At 43.0% G+C, this 22096-nt stretch overlaps 1 protein-coding gene across 1 annotated transcript in view; it reads right to left on the reverse strand.

The window, feature by feature from the left end:
* Positions 1-22096, reverse strand: part of LOC146809810 (extracellular calcium-sensing receptor-like) — a 111586-nt gene that overhangs the window by 68265 nt on the left and 21225 nt on the right. The window contains exon 4 of the mRNA XM_085614904.1: positions 14803-15645. Coding sequence (XP_085471030.1) covers positions 14803-15645 — 843 coding nt within the window. The remainder of the gene's footprint in view (positions 1-14802; positions 15646-22096) is intronic.

A 22096-nucleotide genomic window follows, 5' to 3' on the forward strand; every position in this document is an offset into this window, starting at 1 on the left:
CCTACACAGCAACCCTGCACTCTTTCCTACTCCCTGCTGACGAGAGGCAACAACCTCGAAACACGTGTCCAGGGATGGCTAACGCTATTCACACTTGCACTCACGACACGAGCATAGGTGTATCCGCCGACGCTGACTACAGGGACCACAGTTCTTTGGGGTAACACGCAGGTAGGTCAGCAGTGTGCGACCATTTGGATTTAGTTATTTAGTGGCTCTTTGAGCCGGGGAGTCGACGGGCTCAGGTTACGCACCTGCGTTGCTACGAGAGGTACATACCTGATAATGATTTTAGCAGCCTACACAGCAACCCTGCACTCTTTCCTACTCCCTGCTGACGAGAGGCAACAACCTCGAAACACGTGTCCAGGGATGGCTAACGCTATTCACACTTGCACTCACGACACGAGCATAGGTGTATCCGCCGACGCTGACTACAGGGACCACAGTTCTTTGGGGTAACACGCAGGTAGGTCAGCAGTGTGCGACCATTTGGATTTACTTCCAGGAAACACCCTGTCACACCCTTTGCAGTCTACTAGTGACCCATTCAGCATCATGTACTAATCCATTCACTGTGCGAAAACTCAAACACTTATAAATTCACCAAGATATTATCTTTGCAGTACTCTAATCATTCAGTCAGTGCCTAAGTATTCATGCACTGAGCCAGGCCTTAGCACATGGACTGCTTGAAACCCCTATGCACTATGCATGCAGTCTTCTAACCACCTAGACACTTGTCTTTCACACTTTCAATTTCCTAGTCAGTATCCATACAGTCCAGCAAACATCTTGTCACTGCCTTTGCACTCCTCTAGTGACCCATTCAGTACCAAGTACTAATGCATTCCCTGTGCGAAAAGCCTAGCACTTATAAATTCACCTAGGCACTCTCCTTGCTGTACTCTAATCATTCAGTCAGTACCCAAGTAGTCATGCAGTGAGCCAGGCCTTAGCACATGAACTGCTTTAAATGCCTATGCAGTATGGATGCAGTCCTCTAATCACCTACACAGTTGTGTTTCACACCTTCAATTCCCTAGTTAGTATTCATACTCTTCTCGCAAACACCCTGTCACTCACCCAGTGTGTCTCCTTATAGTACTGTAATCATTTAGTCAGTTAGCATGTAGAGTTTTAGTGAGGTAGGCTTTAGGGCATGAACTGCTTCAAAGTAGTATGCAGTATGCAAGTAGTGTTTTAACCATTGTCACACTTGTGGTTCAGGGACATAGTTTCTTAGCCAGTATTTATATAAAATATGTTTGTACAGTAATGGAATAGTATCATTTTGAAAGTTCTTAATATACATTTATTTGTGATTCTTTTTTACAGATACAGAACAGGAGTATTTCTCATCTGTTTGCACTCTTCTCGTGCAAGATTGTTTGGATGAAGGGTCCTTAGGTGTTTCATCATACTTGCTGTGCCGCATGTGTATTTTTTGTTAGGATCCCCTCGTAACAGAACTCTTTTGAAAATCTTGTGCATGAGAAAGGTGGTATTGGTCTTTGTTTGCCCCTCGAGAAAAGTAGAAAATTTCCACATCACTGAAGTAAAACGTTGTGGGCGTGGTGCATCCTCCAAAAATTCAACTTTAGATTTGGTGAATATTTTATAGCGACATAATTTACAGTTTTTGTAAGTTAAAGTTAAAAAATGTTGTTAGCTGGGTGCATTTCATATTTCTGTGATTTGTATTTTGAGAATGGCATATTGTTTTTTTTTTAACAATCTTTGAGATTGTGTTTTTTTTGCCCGCTGTTAAGTGATGAGTACGATTGAAATCACTATTTTTAGTTAAATTTAATATATTCTGAGAACAGCAAAAAAGGCAAAAAAATTACTTTGTGGAAATTATGCTGTGTTGTATAAAATGTATTATTGCATGTTATCATTTTTTTTTCCTTTTCTTTCACAGATCCAAATTTTTAAATAAGCAATTTATATGAATATATATTTGAAGGACAAACAGAAAAAAATGTATACCAATTTTTATTCCTATTACTGTGAAGGTAAGTTTAACTAAGTCTCAATATGCAGAATGAAGAGGCCTGCAAGAAGCTACAAAGTTGAAACACGTTTCTAAAAACACTCTGTTCGTTTTGAAATCTGACCATAATCAGATTTCATGTGACCTGCAAAAAAAGAGATTTGAGGGGTTCATAATATTTCACCTTTTTAGCTGTTAAAGGACCGCAATCATTTCAATCATTCTTCTTTGAACATCTTTGCAGACAAAACTCTGTGCTTACCTTCTATCATTCGCAAGGAAATTTAAAAACGGAAATATGTCACTTTTTGTAACATAGTTATTGTGCAAGATACTCTTTTATATTTACAAAGAGAGGAAAAGGCACTCTGTGCACTTTTTATACTCCACGTAAATATAACCTCATCATGCACACCACTTTGTGTTGAAAGGGTGTTCTATAAGCGTTGTTGTGCATGATTGCACTTAATACTCATAGAACAAGACACATGTCTAGATTTATCAGAAATCATAAATCTCCATATGTGTGTGAATGCTGCACCATTCTAAAATTGGTGTAGGAAAGCACAACAAGGTGAATTGTTTTAATTTCTCCACATTTTTATATCTTCAATGCATGCTGAAATGTTCAGCATACATTGAAGAAGAAAAATGCATTTTTCATTGTTTTTGTGCAGGAATGTGTGTCTTCCTGCAGAAAAACAAACAGCACATGACACAGATATCCTTGCACTATGGTGCAAGGGTGCCTGTGTCACCACATGGCTGCAGTTTAAGCAGCCATGCAGAGAGAAGCATAGATTTGCAACATATTTATGTACATATGTTGCATCCCTGTGCTTCGGAAGTACTACAGCACACTGCAGTTAAAGAGGTTACTGTGTGATGCTGCAGCACTTCCTCATAGTTCTGCACTTAAACATTCACCATACGCTAGTAATGCATTCATTCAGTCAATTACATACTACACATACATTCATCTAAACTAGCACTAACAAAGAAATTTAGCTCTTTTTTTAAACCAGGAAAGTTAGTTCTTACACTAACTTTCCTGGTTTAAAAAAAGAGCTTTTTTTTTTCTTCTTTCTTTTATAATTTTTTTGGGGTTTTCTGAACAATTTTTTTTTTTTTTTGGTTTTGCTGTAAAAAAAAAAAAAAAAAAACAAAACAGGAGAAACCAAACAATGAACTTCAGGGAACAATAATAAAAAATAAAAAAACTAGCAAATTTGACTTTCTTGCCGGCGGCAGATCAGATCGATTGACTGCTCACCATAGCACAAAGTCTTATTGCAGTTAGTGCAGAGCACTTTTAAAAATTGAAATTGAGGACGGATGTCCAAGGTTTGGGCTGATGGATGCACTCTTGATGTGCTCAGCTGGGATGAGGTGGATGGCGCAGGAGCAGGAGTGTTTCTCATCCGCCGGCACTCTTCTCGTGCAAGATTGTTCGGATGAAGGGTCCTCATGTGCTTCATCATACTTGCCGTGCCGCAAGAGTATTTCTTGATAGGATCCCCTCTCGATAGGACTCTTTTGCAAATCTTGCACGTGACTAAGGTGGCATTGGTCTTATTCTGCCCCTCGGGAAAAGTACAAAATTTCCACACCACTGAAGAGAAACATTTTTTCGGTGGTGCCTCCGGCAAAAATTCATCCTCAGAGGTATGAGGTGATGCAGGTGATGCCTGCTGCCCTGAAGCCATTTTTGGTTGAAAAAAATTAGAGCTAAGTGTAAACTTAGTCTAAAAAATCTTCTTCTCTCCAAAGAGATGGTGCTCTAAAGAAGGTCAAAGAAGAATGATTGAAATGGGTGGGGTCTTTCAATAGTTAGAAGAGGATGTGTAATGAACCAATCAAATCTCTTTTTTTGCAGGTCACATGGGATCCGCGCACCCTGCGCTTACGCAGCACGCACCCAGCGCGCATCCGCGAAATTCAATTAAAAAGTAATCTCGGATTAGATGTAAAAATATATTAGTTTTAAGACTAGTTTAGAGTTTGTCTTCAATTAATATTCACATGAAATACATATATATATGTTTTTTTAAATGTTAAATATTTCGTGGGATCCGCGCACCCGCCGCGTCATAGACGCAGATGACGCATCGCGGAAGCGCGTAAACATCGCGTTACGTACATCGAACATGTCGTGTATAGGCTGGGAGTCGCGTACCTGTCACATTGCGATCGTGCACTAAACACGTACCCAACTCGTACCATGCACGGATGCTATCACGTAGAGGTGCGCATAGGGTGCGCGGATCCAAAAACATTGAAAAATATATATAAAATACAGTTTTGAACATATAGTTAAAAAAAATTGAAATATATAAAAAAATATGTTTGTAAAACCCATTAAGTTCAAATAACATTTTTATATTTTTAAAAGAATTAATTGAAAAAATAAGTTAAAAAAATGGTGATAAAAAGTATTTTAAAAAAAAGATAATTAATGAAATTGACACACTGAATTTGAAAAATATAGAAATCCAATCAAAATCATTAAACATGATATCTTCAGAGATAAGTTATAGTTAGGAATTAGCATTTAAAAAACCTTTTAGGGGAGGAGCCTAGCACGCATCCAAGATGGTCGCGTGAGCACAGGGCTCCCCGGACCCTCGCTGCTCCTCGGAACTTATCCTGACTTTATCCTGACTTGGTTGACGGATTCTGGAAGATGAACGTTGGCTGAACCCTAAACTCTTTTCAGAAACCAAATCGGACCTGGGAGACCTGATCTATGGTGGTTTGAACTTTTGAGGCCCAACTGATGGCTGTGCCCGGTGCGAAGGTGAACTGTGGAGCCAGGGCATAGTTGAACAACAACGGCATCGGGGCTGTGCCGGCGGCCGTCCCATCACTTTCGGTTTCACTTTTGGATCTCTGAGTGGCTGGACCGTGGAGTTGCTTTGTGCGGCTGGGTTTTCACTCGGCCTTCGCTTGGTGCCTTTGCCTCCGCCTGATACCAGTGTGCCCATTGACTTTGATCCTCTCGCACCGCCACATTGCGGTCTCTGGTACGGCTCGTGTCTGCTTCGCCTGTGCCCCTTCGCCGCTTGCTCGGTGGTCCCCTTCGGCGAGCGTGGTTCAACATGGGTGGCAAGGGGGATCCCGAGAGGCGTAAGACCAAGACATCCCTACGTGGGGGACCGGTCCAGACTAACAACATGGACCGCTACACTCAAGGTAAAGGGTCCCCTGGGACGGCCAGTGTTCTCCCGGATGACGCTGGTGGTGTTCCGTCCGTCCCTCCGGATTTGTCATTGCAGGACATCATGGGCGCCATTGACGGCATCAAGGAGACCATCGCTAAGCAGTACGAGGCCTTGGCCCGTAAAATCGACACGGTGGCCATTGATGTTACGCTAATTCGGGCAGATCTCTCTAAGACCAATGAGAGGGTTCAATCGCTGGATTTGCGGACGTCCACCCTTGTTACGGATGTGTCGGACGTGCAGACTGCTCTTGGCGACCTCAAGTCGGCCAACGACCTGATGGCCCGGCGGCTGGAGGACTTCGAGGGACGGGCTCGACGCAATAACATCCGCGTCATAGGTGTTCCAGAGACCTCCGACAATCGCCCGGTTGATCTTTTGGTTGAGGATCTCATCCTCAACCAGCTTGCCCCCGCTGGCCTGAGTAAGTTCTTTGCCGTGGAGCGGGCCCATCGAGTCCCAGGCGGTCGGCCGCGACCGGGGGCTCCCCCGAGGCCTATTGTTGCAAAACTTTTTCACTACAGAGACCGAGATGCGATTCTGCAGGCCTCACGGGTACATGGCCCGGTCCGATATGAGAACTCATCCGTTAACTTTTTCCCGGACTTCACCCAACTTGTCCAGAAGCAGCGGATGGGCTTCCAGGGGGTGAAGCGCCGTCTCCGGGACCTGGGTCTTAAGTACTCTATGCTTTTTCCTGCTAGGCTCCGAGTGGAATACGGAGACCGGACTACCTTTTTTGACTGTCCTGCGACTGTGAGTGACTGGCTGGATTCTCTGCCGGACCGGGGTGACCGGCCTGGGCCTTCTGGTGGTACCGAGGCTGGCTGGCCTCTTTCGGAGTGACTTTTGGTCCTTGACTTTGACATTTTGTTTTGTTCGGCTGGGTTCTACTTCTTTTGTACATTTTGTTTAATTATGATCTGTGTTGGGGGCGGGCAGGGACGGGTCCCTTTCCTCCTCCGGGGTCTTTTCGTAGAATGGGGTTTGTAGGGCGACAGGCACACTGCAAGTTGGGGTGGTTTTTTGGACCGCAGGGGTGCAGGGTGGGGGGAGTTGAATTCGGGGGGGGGTTGGTGGGTGGGAGGGGTTGTTTGGATTTGTGTTTTTTCTTTTCAAGGTGAGGTATTGGCTCTGTTTCAGTTTCAGGTGTCGCGCTATTTGCTGGGGGACCCTTGACCTACTGGAGGGGATGGGGGGGGACGGGTTGAGATTGATGTCTTGGAACGTCAACGGATTGGGGGATCGTATCAAACGGGGTGTTGTGCTGCAATATTTGCGTCGTTTGACTCCTGATGTGGTATTCTTACAGGAGACGCATTTGGTTGGTAATGTTTGTCATGCCATGAACAGGGGGGGCTACCGACTCGTGGCCCATTCCGGTTTCACCACCGGCTCCAGAGGGGTGGGCATTCTCCTACGATCTTCACTTCCGCTAGAGATCACCAGGGTTGTCCTAGATGATAGAGGGCGCTATGCGGCCCTGACTGGGAGGTGGGAGGGACAGTCCCTTTCCTTGGTTTCGGTTTATGTTCCCCCGGGCCTCCAGAACTCCACTTTCTCAGACTTGGGTCGTATGCTGCTTGAGCTTCCTGACAGTCTTTTGCTTATGGGTGGGGATTTTAATTTGGTTGTTTCGGGTGATCTGGATCGCCACCCGCCCAGGGCCCTCCCTGCTGCCCAGGCGTGGCTCGGCAGGCTCTTGGATACCCTCGGTCTGGTGGATTGTTGGAGGTTAATGCATCCGACACAGTGTCAGTACACATTTCACTCTGGGGCCCATGGGAGTCTCTCCAGATTGGATTATTTTCTTATGCCCGCGGCCCAGACTGCCCGGATTCGAGAGGTTAAGCACCTGGCCCGGGGTATCTCTGATCATTCCCCACTGTGGTTGCTTTTCGACACCGGGACGCGGTCCGCTGGGCGGATCGCCCCTATTAACCCTTGGTACTTGCGAGACCCCAAGATTCGTGATAGCCTTGTTAAGTCGATTGATCAGTATTTTCTCGAGAAAGAGGGGTCGGTGTTGTCCTCAGTGTCCCTGTGGGAGGCCTTTAAAGCAGTGCTCCGCGGGCATGCCCTATCCCAGATAGTGGAGGCTAAGAGGGTTAAGAATGAGGCGGTGGTGAAGCTGGAGACTGAAATATCGGGGCTGGAGGCAGCTTTGGAGACGGGTGTCACTCAGGATGGGCTTCATGCCCTCAGTTTGAAGCAGTTTGAATATAAGTCTCTTGTTACTGACGCTGCCAAGACCATGTATAGGGAGCAACAGGGTAGGTTGTATGATGCTGGGGACAAGGCGGGTAAACTGATTGCTTGGTTGGATAAGAAGGAGAGAGTGAATCGTGTGGTCCCGGAGCTTCGGGTTTCGGATGGAGTGTGTGTGACTGACCCTGGTGAGATTGTGGAGTGTTTTGCTGACCACCTCCGGGCGGTGTACTCCCCGGTGTCTGATAGAGATGAGGATGACTCTCGTCTCTTGCTGCGGGATATTGCCTTGCCCAGCCTATCCGTCGAGGACCGTGAGCAGATGGAGGCCTCCCTGTCTGTCGACGAGATTGCTACCGCGATTCGTTCCCTTCACTCGGGCAAGGCTATGGGCCCCAACGGACTGCCGATTGAACTGTATAAACTACGCCCGGATAAAATCGCGCCCTTCCTCCGTCGTATGTTTCTGGAGTCGCTCGAGCGGGGTTCCCTTCCCGACGACCAGCGTCTGGCTACTATAGTTGTGATTCCCAAGGACGGTAAGCCACGAGACCGCTGTGCCTCATATAGGCCTATTTCCCTACTAAATGCCGAACCGAAAATCCTTGTCAAGGTCCTCGCTAATCGCTTGCTGAGAGTTATATGTGATTTGATACATCCGGATCAATGCGGCTTTATCCCTCATCGTAATACCGCTCTCAACTTGCGGCGTCTACATGGCGTCCTCGCTAGGGCGGAGTACTTCTCTGAACCGGCCATATTGGTTTCCTTAGACGCCACGATGGCCTTTGATACCATCGAGTGGCCATTCCTTTGGGCCGTCTTGGCGAAGTTTGGCTTTGGGGAGGGATTTATTAGTTGGGTTAAGCTCCTCTATGCTGGACCAATGGCTCAGGTTGTTGTCAATGGGCGGGTTTCTCGGCCCTTCGCTCTCGGGAGGGGTACTAGGCAGGGGTGCCCGTTGTCCCCTCTGCTCTTTGCTCTCGCCTTGGAACCGCTCGCTGCCTGGCTCCGCTGGGAGCCCTCGATTAGAGGGATCCGGTGGGCCCCGGGCTTCGAGGATCGGGTCTCGTTGTACGCGGATGACATTCTTTTGTACCTCACCTCGCCGCGGAAGTCGCTCAGTGTGCTTTTTGATGTCCTTACTTCCTTCGGGAGAAATTCGGGTTTGATAATTAACTGGTCCAAATCTTGCGTGTATCCTATCTCCGGTGGCCTTCCTCTCTTGCCGCCTCGGCTTCCGATCCAAACATCTCAATCCGGCTTTAAATACTTGGGGGTGTACGTTTCGTTGGATCCGGCGGTCCGCTACGAGCAGAATCTCCTGTCTCCCCTCCGGCGTTTGAGGGTGGATACGGCTTGGTCGCGCAGCACTGTTTAAAATGATGTCCCTTCCCAGATTTCTTTACGCACTCCAGAACTCCTTCGATATCATTCCGGCGGCCTACTTTAGGGAAGTGGAGAGTTTGCAGAGGAGACTGGTTTGGGACGGTCGTGCGCGTATCGCTTTGGCAAAGCTGACTCTTCCCTGGTATGACGGGGGCATCGCGCTTCCTGACATTAGAAGGTACTATTGGGCCTCCCAGCTGTCTGCCATTAACCATGCTACGTACGCTCCTGGTTCAAACCCGGCATATGAGATGGATAAATTCCTGCTTCCCGGCGGTAACTATAACAGAGCGCTTTACTCTCGATCTGCCGGAAGGACCCTCACGGGCCCTACTAGGATTGCGGTACGTGTGTGGAAGGCGGCGAATGTAGCTGTGGGCTGGAGTGAGAGTTTAACGTGTGCTACTCCTTTATTCGCCTCAGAGCGCTTGGGAAGCCTCTGGACAACGAAAGGCTTTGAGCACTGGGATACGATCGGCATTAGCAGAGTGGGGGATCTATGGGTTAAAGGCGCGGTTAAATCCTTCGCGGCGCTTCAGAGCGAGTACGAGCTTAGTGAAAGGGAGTTCTTCCGCTATGCCCAGGTTCGGCACGCCCTACTCTTGGTCTTTGGGGAGGGGACCACGGTCCCTGTTTCTTCGCCTCTCGAGGACCGTATACTCGACGGACACGTCCCCGACAGTACTATCTCTCTGATTTATAAAAAACTAATAAATAATCGGGCTGATCTCTTGGTGTTGAGTTGGACGACGAGGACTGGCAGTCTGCACTATCATCCCCTAAGGAGGTTGCCATCCCGGCCCGTCTCCGTCTGGTCCAGCTTAAGATTCTCCATCGTGTCTATGTGACGGGTCCCCGTTTGGTTTCGATGGGGTTTTCTGACGACGGGCTCTGTAAGCGTGGCTGCGGGCTCAGTGCCACCTTTCTCCACATCCTCTGGGAGTGCCGCGAGGTGGCGGAATATTGGCGCCAGGTGCATGATGTTATGAAACGAGTCACTGGGGTCGCTCTGCTGCCGGAGGTGCGCCGATGTGTTCTGAATGTGTGGGAGCCCAATGACTATAATGCGGCCCAGGCTCGGTGGGCGGCCCTTGGGAACATGATCGCAAAGAGAGATATTGCGCAGCTTTGAGGTTCCCAACAGCCTCCCACCGCGTCCGTATGGAAGGAGAACATGGACTGGTGCATGTTCAGGGAGAAGACGGTGTATGTGGCTCGTGGTAAACCGGGGGCGTGGGGTAGAATCAGGGGTCGGTGGAATGTGTATCGAGGGACTATCTGTTCTCCCCCCCTGGTGGATACGTCTGAGGTTGCCTTGTCCCCCTGATCCTTGAGGGTTCCTTGCTTAACTTGTTCATCTGTGTATAGATCTGGTTTTCCCGTGCCCCCCCCCTCCCTCTCAGATCCCCGTTTTTATTGACCACCCTAGGGTCATCGGGTGTGGAGTTCCTCTGCTGTGGTTAGACGCCCTTTCAATGTTTTTCGCCTTGCTTTTTGTTTTTCTTTACTTTTGTTGATATTTATGTAAAAAGGGTATATCCTGACGTCCCTTATGTGCAGTCTGATCTCCTGTAATTTAGCGGAGCCCCTGTGGGCCAGTCATTGTTTTTTGAACTGCTTGATCATTTCTGAATACTAGCGGCCGGCCCAGGAGGTTGTAGGCCCGTGCTTGTACCCTTTTTCTCTGCACAATAAATTTTTTTTTAAAAAAACCTTTTAAATTCACTGAAAAAACCATAGGTTTCATGCATGTTGAAGTTAGGAATTGGCATTTAAAAACCTTTGAAATTCACTGAAAAAACCAAAGGTTTCAGGGGCGTTATAGTTAGGAATTGGCATTTAAACTTAGAAATTCACTAAAAAAACATAGGTTTCAGGGGCGTTATAGTTAGCTGGACATTTCCCTCGTACAAAACCCTAGAAATTCCCCCGTTATAGTTTGTTCAGCTAACTATAACTCGCGCCTCCGCAATGCACTGCTGATGACATCACATATTACATCACTCATGACATGGTAAGTGACATCACTGATGACATCACTGATGACATCTCAAATGACATCACTGATGATGTCATCCATGTGATATATTAGTGCATCTTCTCACACCCTAATATAACCTTTGATACACCGACTCAAAATTTCAGACGGCCATTTTGAAAACCATAGATACTCCAATACCAATAACTACATACCCACTCATTGACTCTTAGGTCTACATACATCCCCACTCACTCACCTGTACAGTCACTCATACTTACATTCACTCCGTACAGGACTATCATATGCATTTATACACCTATATAGACACTCACACACCGCCAATTATCCATTGAGGTACTGACACACCTAGTCAGTCATGCAAATAATTTATCACAGTCCAATTTACTCACCTATACAGTTAAACACACTCAAGTTCACTTACTCATAAAAATACTAACAAATTCTGACACTCTTATACAATTACTAATACAAGCACAACACTCATCCATACAGGCACTCCCTCAATCACACACTCTCACAAATAGATAGTTGTATACTCTTACACACATATACACTGCATTTCACTTATGTAGTTACTGACACATGTACAACTGAGATATACATTCAATCACTAACACACTCATACATACACTCACCCAACCATGCAGTCCATCACAGTTGCACTCTTAAAACCATGCACCATAGAATCACCCACTCACACATCTATGCACAGAGTCACACACACCCTGACTACCCTACCCACACAAACACTCAGACACCCATACAGATACTGAGACAACCAATCAATAACCCATATATACACATTCATATCGGTATTCACAAAACCATGCAGCCACTTATACACCAACACACAGACACATACAGACATTCACACAGTTTAGTCACTAGTCTGCAGTAAGATACATTTAATGACTCACTTATAGAGTCAGTTACGCACCTAGAAAATCATCCATTCACACACTTGTACACCCACTCATTCTTCAACGGGCCTTTCAATATATATATTAAACATATTAAAACTTTACAGCAACACAGACTCACTGGATGATGTCATCAGTGATGTCATCAGTGATGTCATTTGAGATGTCATCAGTGATGTCATCAGTGATGTCACTGACCATGTCATGAGTGATGTAATATGTGACGTCATCATCAGCAGTGCATTGCGGGGGCGCAAGTTATAGTTAGCTGAACTAACTATAACGGGGGAATTTCTAGGGTTTTGTACGAGGGAAATGTCCAGCTAACCATAATGTCCCTGAAACCTATGGATTTTAGTGAATATATATATATATATATACATATATATAAATATATATATATATTTTTTTTTTTTTAGACGGCTAAGCGTTCTTGTTCGAATATATATATATATGTATATATATATAAATTTCCTTCCTGCCATTGAGGCCCACGACCAGGGCTTTAAGGGTGCCAGGTTGTGTGCTCAGCACCTGCAGTTCTAAAAAGCATTGGCATATAGGTCTCGCCTTTGGGACCTTATAAGTGTTTAGTTATCCAGCACAATATCCTTGGTGCAACAACATCAACTGTTGCATGCCTATACACTTATAAGGTCCCAATGGCGAGACCTATTGGCTATGCCAATGCTTGTTCTTGAAGTTTCAGTTTGCTTAGTTCCAATTTCTTCAGTCGATTCTTTAGTTCCAGTTTTCTCAGCAGGTTCATATACAGTCTATCTTTCCCAACACAGAGGTTCTTTCCTCAAATCATCGCCATTGTAATAATGTATGAGCAGTAGGGACCATGAGCTAAGGAAAAGGTATGGCAATACTTAAGTCACAACACTAATGAAGTGAACTAATTACTGATGGATAGGCTACACTTCATAATTATTATAAAGATTCTGGATTGCCGAGAATTAGCACATAAAGAATTAGGAATTTAGGCTTTAGTTTGCGCTTGTATGTTGTAATTGAGTTGTGTAGATTAGGATTATAGGTGAATGGGTTAGTGTGAGTTAGATACAAAAAATGTTTTTTATCTAGCAGACTACATTCACAGGGCTCAAGCGATTGGTTGCAACGAAGTTGCCTGATTGCTCATTGGTAGATAGAACATGCCAATAGTGACATGCATAGAGGATACTGTCGAAGAAACGAGAGCAGACCTGATTGGACACTGCTATTAAATACCTAGCCTACTTTTACATATAGCAAAAACAGACCTGAATGGGAACCACTATGAAAAACCTAGTGAATTTTTGCATACAGTAACGACGGACCAAATTGGGAACTGTATCTTTAATCACGGTCTCGATTGATTGTAAAGTGAGCTGTATCATGGTCCTTGGATATTTTGCCCTTTGGATGGATGTTTTTTAGGGATGAACATTATTTGGAGGTGATAATTTTGTAATACAACATTTTTGGAAAGGAATAGTTAATGGTAATAACAGCGGACCAGAGAGAGAACCAGATTGAATTAGGTGCCTTCCTCAGAGGCTATATATTTGTAAACATTTGTGTTTTAAGGGTTTTTGATTGGCTACTTGCAGGTAAAGGGAAAGAATAATGGCTTCCTCACATACTGGTCTTGAATGAAGGAGTAGACATGTCAGATATCAGATACCCCTCTACCATAAGGGGAAGGGACTTTATGAAGGTGATTGTATGGATCTATTAGACAAAAAAAGAAGGAGAGGGAATTAAAATAATTTTCCTGGGTTTCCAGTTTGTATTGAATGTGAATTTTGTTACCATTCGATGACAATGGTTAGAGAATCAAATGACTGTTTGGAAACTATGGAGGTGGCTATGAGGGAGGGCTTGAAGCTTTGGGAATGTTTTTAATAACGTGATATCACTCCAAACTGTTGGATAAAGATGGCAGGTTCTCTCAACCACCTTGCGGTAAAATTATTTGAATGGGAGTTGATACATTTTAAGTAAGTTCCTGTCGAGTACTGAATGATATTGTGGTATATACAAAAATGGAATTGGTTTTTCCAGTTTAGTGCACTAACACATTCAGGAACATGCTTGTAGAGGGAAAGACATAGACTTCAGCAGGAGTATATCATGAGGGAAAGAACTTAATAGACAATATATATTTTGACTATAAAGTGCATATGTTAAAATATGGTTGAAACATAACAGTGGATATTAAAGCATTTTGCTTCTTTTTCACAGTTCTCACTTATGCAGGAGATTTCATTTTCAATGATCAACACAGATCTGCAATACTGCAATCACCTAACATTGTAAGGGCAGAAAATCGCTTATGATGAAATGAATAGCAAGAAACTGATGTTGCAAATACTGTGTTGAGTTATTGTGAATGCAATGCTGATAGGAATGACTATTGGCAATGTTAAGCCTAGAAAAAAATCGAATTACGGGATGTGGAGCTTGAATCCAAGTAAATCAATTTTCTAACACTTGTGATGTTTAATATTGTTTGCTCACAGTGGCTGTGGATCTAGTGAAGATGGGATTAGGGTCCTTAATTATCAGAATATGATATGTATAGATAAAAGTAGAGGGAGCTGATAATATGATTGTGGGTTTGTATGTATTTTATGTGTTTTTAAATATAGCTTTTGTATATATTTGTTTCACAGCCCTGATGAAGTCCTTGTTGAAGGGTGAAACAAGTTGGCTGGACTGGATGTTCAATTTGTGAAGAATAAAGTTTATCGAAGACTCACCTCTACGTATTTTCATGTGTTTATGGACTAGTTCAAGAATGTTTTCACCCATCTGGATAGACTTTGTTAAGAATTAACTCTTGCTATGTTCTTAATATGGATACTATTGCAATGCCAAAGGAATTATTTTGATAGCGCTCCCTATTTCGTTGTTTTTTTCCTTTATCCTTTTGTGTTATCAGCCTTTGAATGTGGTGTGTTTGAGAAACACATATATGGCTTGCTCAATGCACCACGAATTTGTGACCAGGGAAGACAAAATTAGGATGAAAAGGACATGGTTAGAAAACAAAACTGTACATACAAAAATGCTTACTTCCCAAGGTTTAAACTGTAGAAAATTAGTGCACATGTTAGCAGCTGGAAGAATCCTAGGCTTGCATGACAAGAGTTGGTGTAATCCTTGAGCCACGGCATGCACTGCATTATACACGCTGTACACCACTCGATAATTGTAGATGTCATATGTAGACGCATCGAGCAAAGTCACCAGTTCCCCTCCAGTGCACATTACAAGTTGCCCACTTGTTCTGTTGCCATTTAAAGGTATTGAAGATGTAATAGCTACTGGCCAGTGACAGCCAAAAACATTCTCCCAAAATGTTTGAATGAATATGTCTTCTTGATGTCTGAATGGATGAATCTGGGAAAGATAGTTACTAAATCCTGGAATCTCTCCACGGTGGACAGCAAAGCCAATAGTGCCATGTAAACTGGGCCACAGCTCTCGCTGAGAGAACACAGGAGATACCATCCAGCTGGTGCTGGCTACCCAGACTCTTCCTATGATGTTCGCTCTCTGAAAAATCACCAATAAAGGAATTATTTGTGGCTTGTTAACATAGGCAATAATTACTTTTGCAGAGGATCCCCTCACAACCTGCACAAGCTGAAGTATCTTGGTAGTGGGGTTTTGGATTGGAAATACTTCAAAGAAATCAACACAAACACCATGTTTTGCCAACTCCTCCATGAGTTTCCTGCTTCCGGTTAAGCCATAGTCATTGTCTGAGGCAAGGATGCCGATCCACGTCCAACCAAAGTGCAGTACCAATTGTGCTAGGCCAATGGACTGGTAATCATTGTTTGGGACAGTACGAAGAAAGGATGGAAACTGCATTTTGTCACTGAGCAAGGATACAGCAGAGGCATAGCTGATCTATAAAGAAAGGAAGCAATTATGATTCTAAAAGGTGTAACATATACATAGGCATCCCAAGTGGTCTCCTACCCTCAGCCTCTCTTATCCTCCAGCTTCTCATTGCACATGCTTCAATCAGCCTTTCCCATACCCTTGTAATAGGCCCTACTTTCAGCCTCTTCTTTTCATCTGGGCCTTCCTCAAAACAAAGTCTATGATCAGCTTGCAGTCTCTCTCGGGCACTGCCACTTTTGCTCTCATTCCTCTTTATCACTCCATTATCCCCTGGTACCAGCTGACTAGCTTTCTCTTTTCTCACTGCTCCAGCATTCTACTGTTCAAGACTTCCCCTATAATTAGCCTACCCCCACCGAAGTCTGTACCTATTATAAATATGCCCCTCATATGATCTTTCCGGTTTGTACTCCAGTTCTACTCCTTAGATCCCCTCCAATCTCCTTATGCCTATTTGTCCCTCGTTACTTCATCTACCCTCTACCCGAGCTTTCTCACAAATTGTTCCCCAGCTGCAGCCTTTTACAACACAACTATGGACACTACAGCATCTTTCATCATTTCCCAGCCTTAATGGTCTCATAATAATTATACTCTTCTCCTGGTTTTCCCACAGCAACCTCTTGGCACTGGTCTTTTTCACAACAACCCTTTTCTGGATTTTGCCCTGATAGCAGGAGCCCAGGCCTAAGTGGGGGAAGGGATTTATTGCAAAGCAAAACAACAGGTTTTCCATTTTTATAAATTGTTTTCTTTGCACAAATTCCTCCAGATAATTTCTGGAGAAATGTGTGCGGGGAAAAATGTCAGGTTCAAATTTTGCTCGATTCAGAATCTAAAATCAGATGCAAACATTATTTGCGCCCAACATTATATTAAGTATGGGACATAGAAAGAGCATGCATATGCTTTATAATAGCTAATTTTCAGTGGCAGACATTAACAGCCATCAGCCTAGGTTAGGAGTACAGTGCTAAAGATATCATTGTCCTACTGACCACACCACTAATATATTGTTTTCTCTTTTTATTATTGAGCTATTCTCAGGACAAAACCCCCCAAATGCAAACAAGCAATGATAAAGCCAATAGGTCTGACATACAACTGAATATGACTGTGTAATGTTGAGTTGTAAGTGTGTGAGCATGTATGTTTTTGTGTGTGTGGTATTGGGGTGGGTGAGAAGCTGAAGGTAGGAATGAGTTGATGATTGGATTAATGGATACTTCCATTTTTGCACTTACCCATCATTGATGCACTTGATCATTCCTCATTGCACTCTTGCATCTCTTCATCCACCCCTTTCACTTTATCACCAGTTTTGAATACCACACAACAATCAATGTAAAGAAAGTTGAAGTTATAAGCCAGACCTATTGACTTTACAAATTATCAGCAAGAGGGTCACAGCTAACCACACAGCGATAAACTGCAATGGAAGAGGGTTTGGTTAAACAGTATGTTTGACTATTATGTTGTGAATTAAAGAAACTAAACTAATGCATCATATTATCATATTATCTTACATGACACTGGATGTATCCCCTAAGATCTCTTGAGAATGCTAACTGATAAAGAAAAAAATACAAGTAACCCTATAACAGAAACTGACTATGAATTGTAATATTATAAATTCTTGCACACAAGTACTACAGCTCTCACTGGAGTGGTGCACACTGGATTAAAAGGATCACTGCAACACTTTAATTGTTTTCCAACCATTATAAAAGTCATCTGCTACATCTGACTCTTTTCGGCCATCAAAGGACAGAATCTAGATATGTCATTGAAGTATACACAAAGGCCCAAATGGGTTGATCAAAGATGTGGAGCTGAAAATACATCTGAGTTCTTAATAGGTGCATAGGAATTTATGCTATGACATAGATTTGCACATTTTTTGATTGTGCATCCTAAGACGAAAGTGTGTACTATGAGTACAGTGGTTTTAGAGGGTTTTTTCACAAATGTTTATATTTTTTTCCACAGGGCTGTTTGGCGCACATGCGGCCTGAGGTGCATTGAACATTTTCTAACTAAGAATTTAATTTCTATTTTTTATTATTTTTTGCCCACTTGAGCGATGATATATCACGGCGATTGATGTTAATACTTCTGTATTGTAAAGATGATACATACATTCAACAGAGGATGGGTGACATTCATGACATGACTTACTTTGTGAGAATAGAGGCCGCTCATGAGTATTTGTACAAGCTCTACATTAACTATATAAGAAGCTTATAATTGAGAGTTCTCCTTCTTTCTATTTTTCTAGACGATATATGCAAAAATAGAATGCAGACAAATTAACTAAACCTATACAGTACTATACTGTATAGGTACTATACAATAACTTGGGGTTGAATAACATTTACATAATATATTCAAGAAGGTTGTTGAATGTATCATGAAAAGTATTTTCTAGCCATGTGACGAACATTCAATTTGTTTATTAAAATTGAAGGTTCCTAGAAGATAAAACTACAATTGTGATTTTGATCCTCATGAATCAATGAGACACACGTGAATAACTGAGTTGCTAAGGTTTACTTACATTTTGTTTGAATTATGCCATGCGATTTACTACTGTTTTGATTATTATTTCTGTCAATTATTGCTGTCAACTGCCCAGTAGTTTCATTACATCTTTGTAGTTTTATAATATTCTTTTTGTTTCTATACATGGCAATGATGAGTGATGCATTACAAGATGGACACCATGGCCCTTGGATGAGTTGTGCTCTTTTGATCCTTGTTTATGTTTATGACACTATGGTGAACCTTTATGGGTGTACTGGTGATCTGTCATTCACACGTGATCAAGGCAATCTCGCCGAAACGCTTCAGGTGTAGCTGATGGCATTTGTGATGGCTGGAAAACAATACAAACTGTTGCTGTCATCCTTCTTTTCTAAAACTGCTCCAATGATTCTTTGACATGCACACCTTCTTTTCGAGTTGGAAAGTGTGGTTTGAACAAATTCTAGCTTTGTGCATTTACCAAAGCAGTATGCCAACAGTGCCACTCTCATTTGTAATTCCTTCAACTTTGGTACTGGTACCTTTGTAGCACAAACATTACTATGGAACAACAGACACAGTTACACAGAGTATCATGGCAGAGATTCGATTCAGTATCATGTACATTTTGTAGATATGCATTTTCGGCCCGTGCCCTTCTATAAGCGTCATACAGGCTGACTTTTAAGTGTCTTACATGTAGGTTTTTAATTAACATAGATTTCAAGTGCAATTTCTTAACATGGAGGGCAAAAGGGAAGATAATAAAAATTAAAACACACTGGAGAGTTGCTGTAACTCTGACTTTGTTATTTATGATGTAAGATAACACACTTGAATCAATGATTACAAATTACACCCAATTAAACAAGCTCAAATTACACACATGGAAATGAACAGTAATCAAGCAAAACAGCAATACGATGAGGAGCTTGAGACACGCTGAGGCTTTATCAACTTATGTTATGTCTGTTTATTTAGCACATAACTCACCTCAGAGGGTATCCGGGCTCTGACGAAGGATCTGTATGGGCAGAGCCAGGGGTGGGGCTGGGTGAAGAGCCAGGTCTTCAATTTCTTGTATAATTCAGGGGCAGGTTGTTACAGACTTGGGACGAGGTAGGAGAAGACATTGCTCTGGCTGGGAAAAGGTGTCCGGAGGTTTTGAACATGTTTCTGAGGTTGTTAAAGTACGTGGGGAAAATGTATGAAGCTTTGTATGTGTGCATTAGGAGGTTGAAGCGTGCTCTTTCGTGGATTTGGAGCCAGCGTAGATCTTTGATGATATGAGTGTGAGTTGCCAGGTTTAGATAAATAGAAAATATAAATAGATAAAAGCAATTATGGAGGCTTGCATAAAAGTTTTTAAAACCTGCAATTTTTCTGAGATCACAAGGCGTCTTCAGATCTCCCTGCAATGGTCTCAATACTAGAAGGGGCATATTATCAACGGACAGCGATAATTATCGCTGGCCGTGCTTAGCGATACATTTCTTATAGTAGGCTATCTCTGGAATTTATCGCCCTTGTAGCGCGTTATTAACAATGCGTTTCTCCAGGGCTATAAAAATTCCAGAGATAGCGAGTTTATCGCCGTTTTGCAGGGAACATCTCTGGTTTTCCAGCGATGTTCCCTGCAAAACGGCGATAACCTTGCTGATACGACCCTGTGGTTTTATCAGCATAATCCACCCCCTATGTCAAACATAGGTAAGTCAGGATTTTAGCAGATGTTAGATTTTGGCTAAAACTGCAGTTTTCGCCAAAATCTAACGTCTGCTAAACTCCTGTGGGCTGCCTAGTAAATATTGCGATGTGAACATCAGCGATATTTGCAAGGTAGTCCATCCGGGGTACGCCCAGTGACGCCCACTTTGCATCTCATTAGAGATGTAAAGGGAGGCGCTGGGAAAAAGGGTGCTAACATGCGATTATGCATGTTTGCACCCTCTTGTAAATAGGGCGATAGTTTTATCTCTGCTTTTTTGGCTTTTTAAGCCATAAAAGCGGAGATAAAGCCCTTGTAAATATGCCCCTAAATGTCTCCAAAAGTGAGAACAGCTAACGTTTTGAAGTAGTGGAGCTATTACTTCTAAAGTCACTGAAATTGGTAACATTTTGTCTCAGGTACATATGAAGAGTGCAGGTCAACAAAATGAACGTACGTTTCCATGAAATACATTTCCCCAAAGCAAAGTTATTTACATAATTTAAATAGTCTCATGTTACTCCAAAAGGCAATTTAATTAATAACAGTAAATTGTGAGTGACAAGGAAACCAATCCAATTACAAAGGAGAAGCACAACATACGTCTGTGAAAGAAAGCGAAAAGTTGGCTTTACCTGCAAAAAGCAATACACACCATGCAAAAAACAAAATGCCTACTTGATGTAAGTGTAAAAATAAATTGTAAAGATTGTCTGGCCTTATTTGTTAGGTATATCAGAAAAAAATGTTTTGTTTTAGAAAAAAGTGACAAATAGTATAGAGCATTTACATTATTATTTAGCTCATACTTCAAGTAAGCAGTTAGTCATAATGCAGAAGGCCATGTTTTTAGAAGGGGAAGTCTTTCTTCAATGTGGCTTCTGCATTTAACAAATGGTCCCTGCCATGTGCTTGAAACAATACATCTCATGTGTTGCACTGGAAGCACTGGCGGTAGAAAAACACACTCGATAGCAAATAGCATGTTGGTAAGACAGAAATGCTTCTCTCAGTTGATCAGGCATGTTGTTGCACTGTCTCAAACAATGGCTGGAGGTGGCTGACCAAAAGCAACCAATAGCTCACAGTGTATTATGTGCAAGATGTTTAGAAGGTAACTAAAGCTGTCACACCGTATATCGGGGAGAAAAATCCTTAAACCAACCCTTGACAAGCTTGCAATGCTCTATCAGTGCCAGTCTAGAATGAAGAATACCACCCTTTTGAAAGAGATCAAACCTGTCACTTTTTTTTTCGGAACATGTTCAGGCTGTAGATGAATTTACACACGTGTGTCAGTCTGTATATGTGTGCCTGTGCACCATCGTTATGTCTGCATTCGTGAGTGCACATTTATTTGTGTGCAGGTACGCAATTAGTGCACATGTGGGTGCCTGCACATACATCCGTTGTGTTTATATATGTTTGTGTGTGATGCTTGGATACAGCTCTAGAGTATGACATGACTTCATATAAAATGTTCACAGGGTGAGTCAACATAGGCTGCATGACTTATACCTGGGTGAGGCATGCCTTTTATGATCAGAAGGGGGCAGATATGGTCGTCCTCAGGCATTGAGAAAACAAAAGGTGTCGCAATGCACAATGCAGAACCATCTCGGCTGTCATATCCTGCAGTAAATGCTTCTTAGGGGCAGGACCATGTGCAGTCGGTTGTTAATGATGTTCTAAAGAACTGACGGCAGAAACAATACCAGTTGGCAGAAGGAGAATCCAAATAGAAAATGGAGAGCGGTGCATCAGATCAAAAAGAAAGATATGGCAAGCGCGAAGATAAAGAGACTAGGATCATAGCTTGATTTAGAGACAAATTTAGAGAAAAATCTGAGATTAGATTCTGAAGAGGGTTCTTAAAAACGGGAGAGAGATGTCTGGGACTCCAAGATCGTGATATTCCCTAAATTGCCACTGAAATTGGTAAAAATTAACTAGAACCGAGGAAGAAAAAAATCTCAACTTTGGGATGAAGACAGTGACAAAGGCTGAGAGTAGCTCACGTTCTTTTTTAAGGATACTGAGCAGTCTACATCTTATTGAAGGATTGCAGAAAAAGTAGCAGAAGGGTAGGTAGAGGAGGTGCAAACGAGAAGAATTTCTGACAGGTCAGTTTCTTTCTCTGAGGCAGTTCATTCTCTGTTAATGAGTAGTCCACAAAGGTTTTAACTGAGCTTTGTTTTCTTTCATATTCATTCATGGGTTGAT

The sequence above is a fragment of the Triturus cristatus genome, chromosome 7, assembly GCF_964204655.1.
Source record: "Triturus cristatus chromosome 7, aTriCri1.1, whole genome shotgun sequence".
Taxonomy (NCBI): Eukaryota; Metazoa; Chordata; class Amphibia; order Caudata; family Salamandridae; genus Triturus; species Triturus cristatus.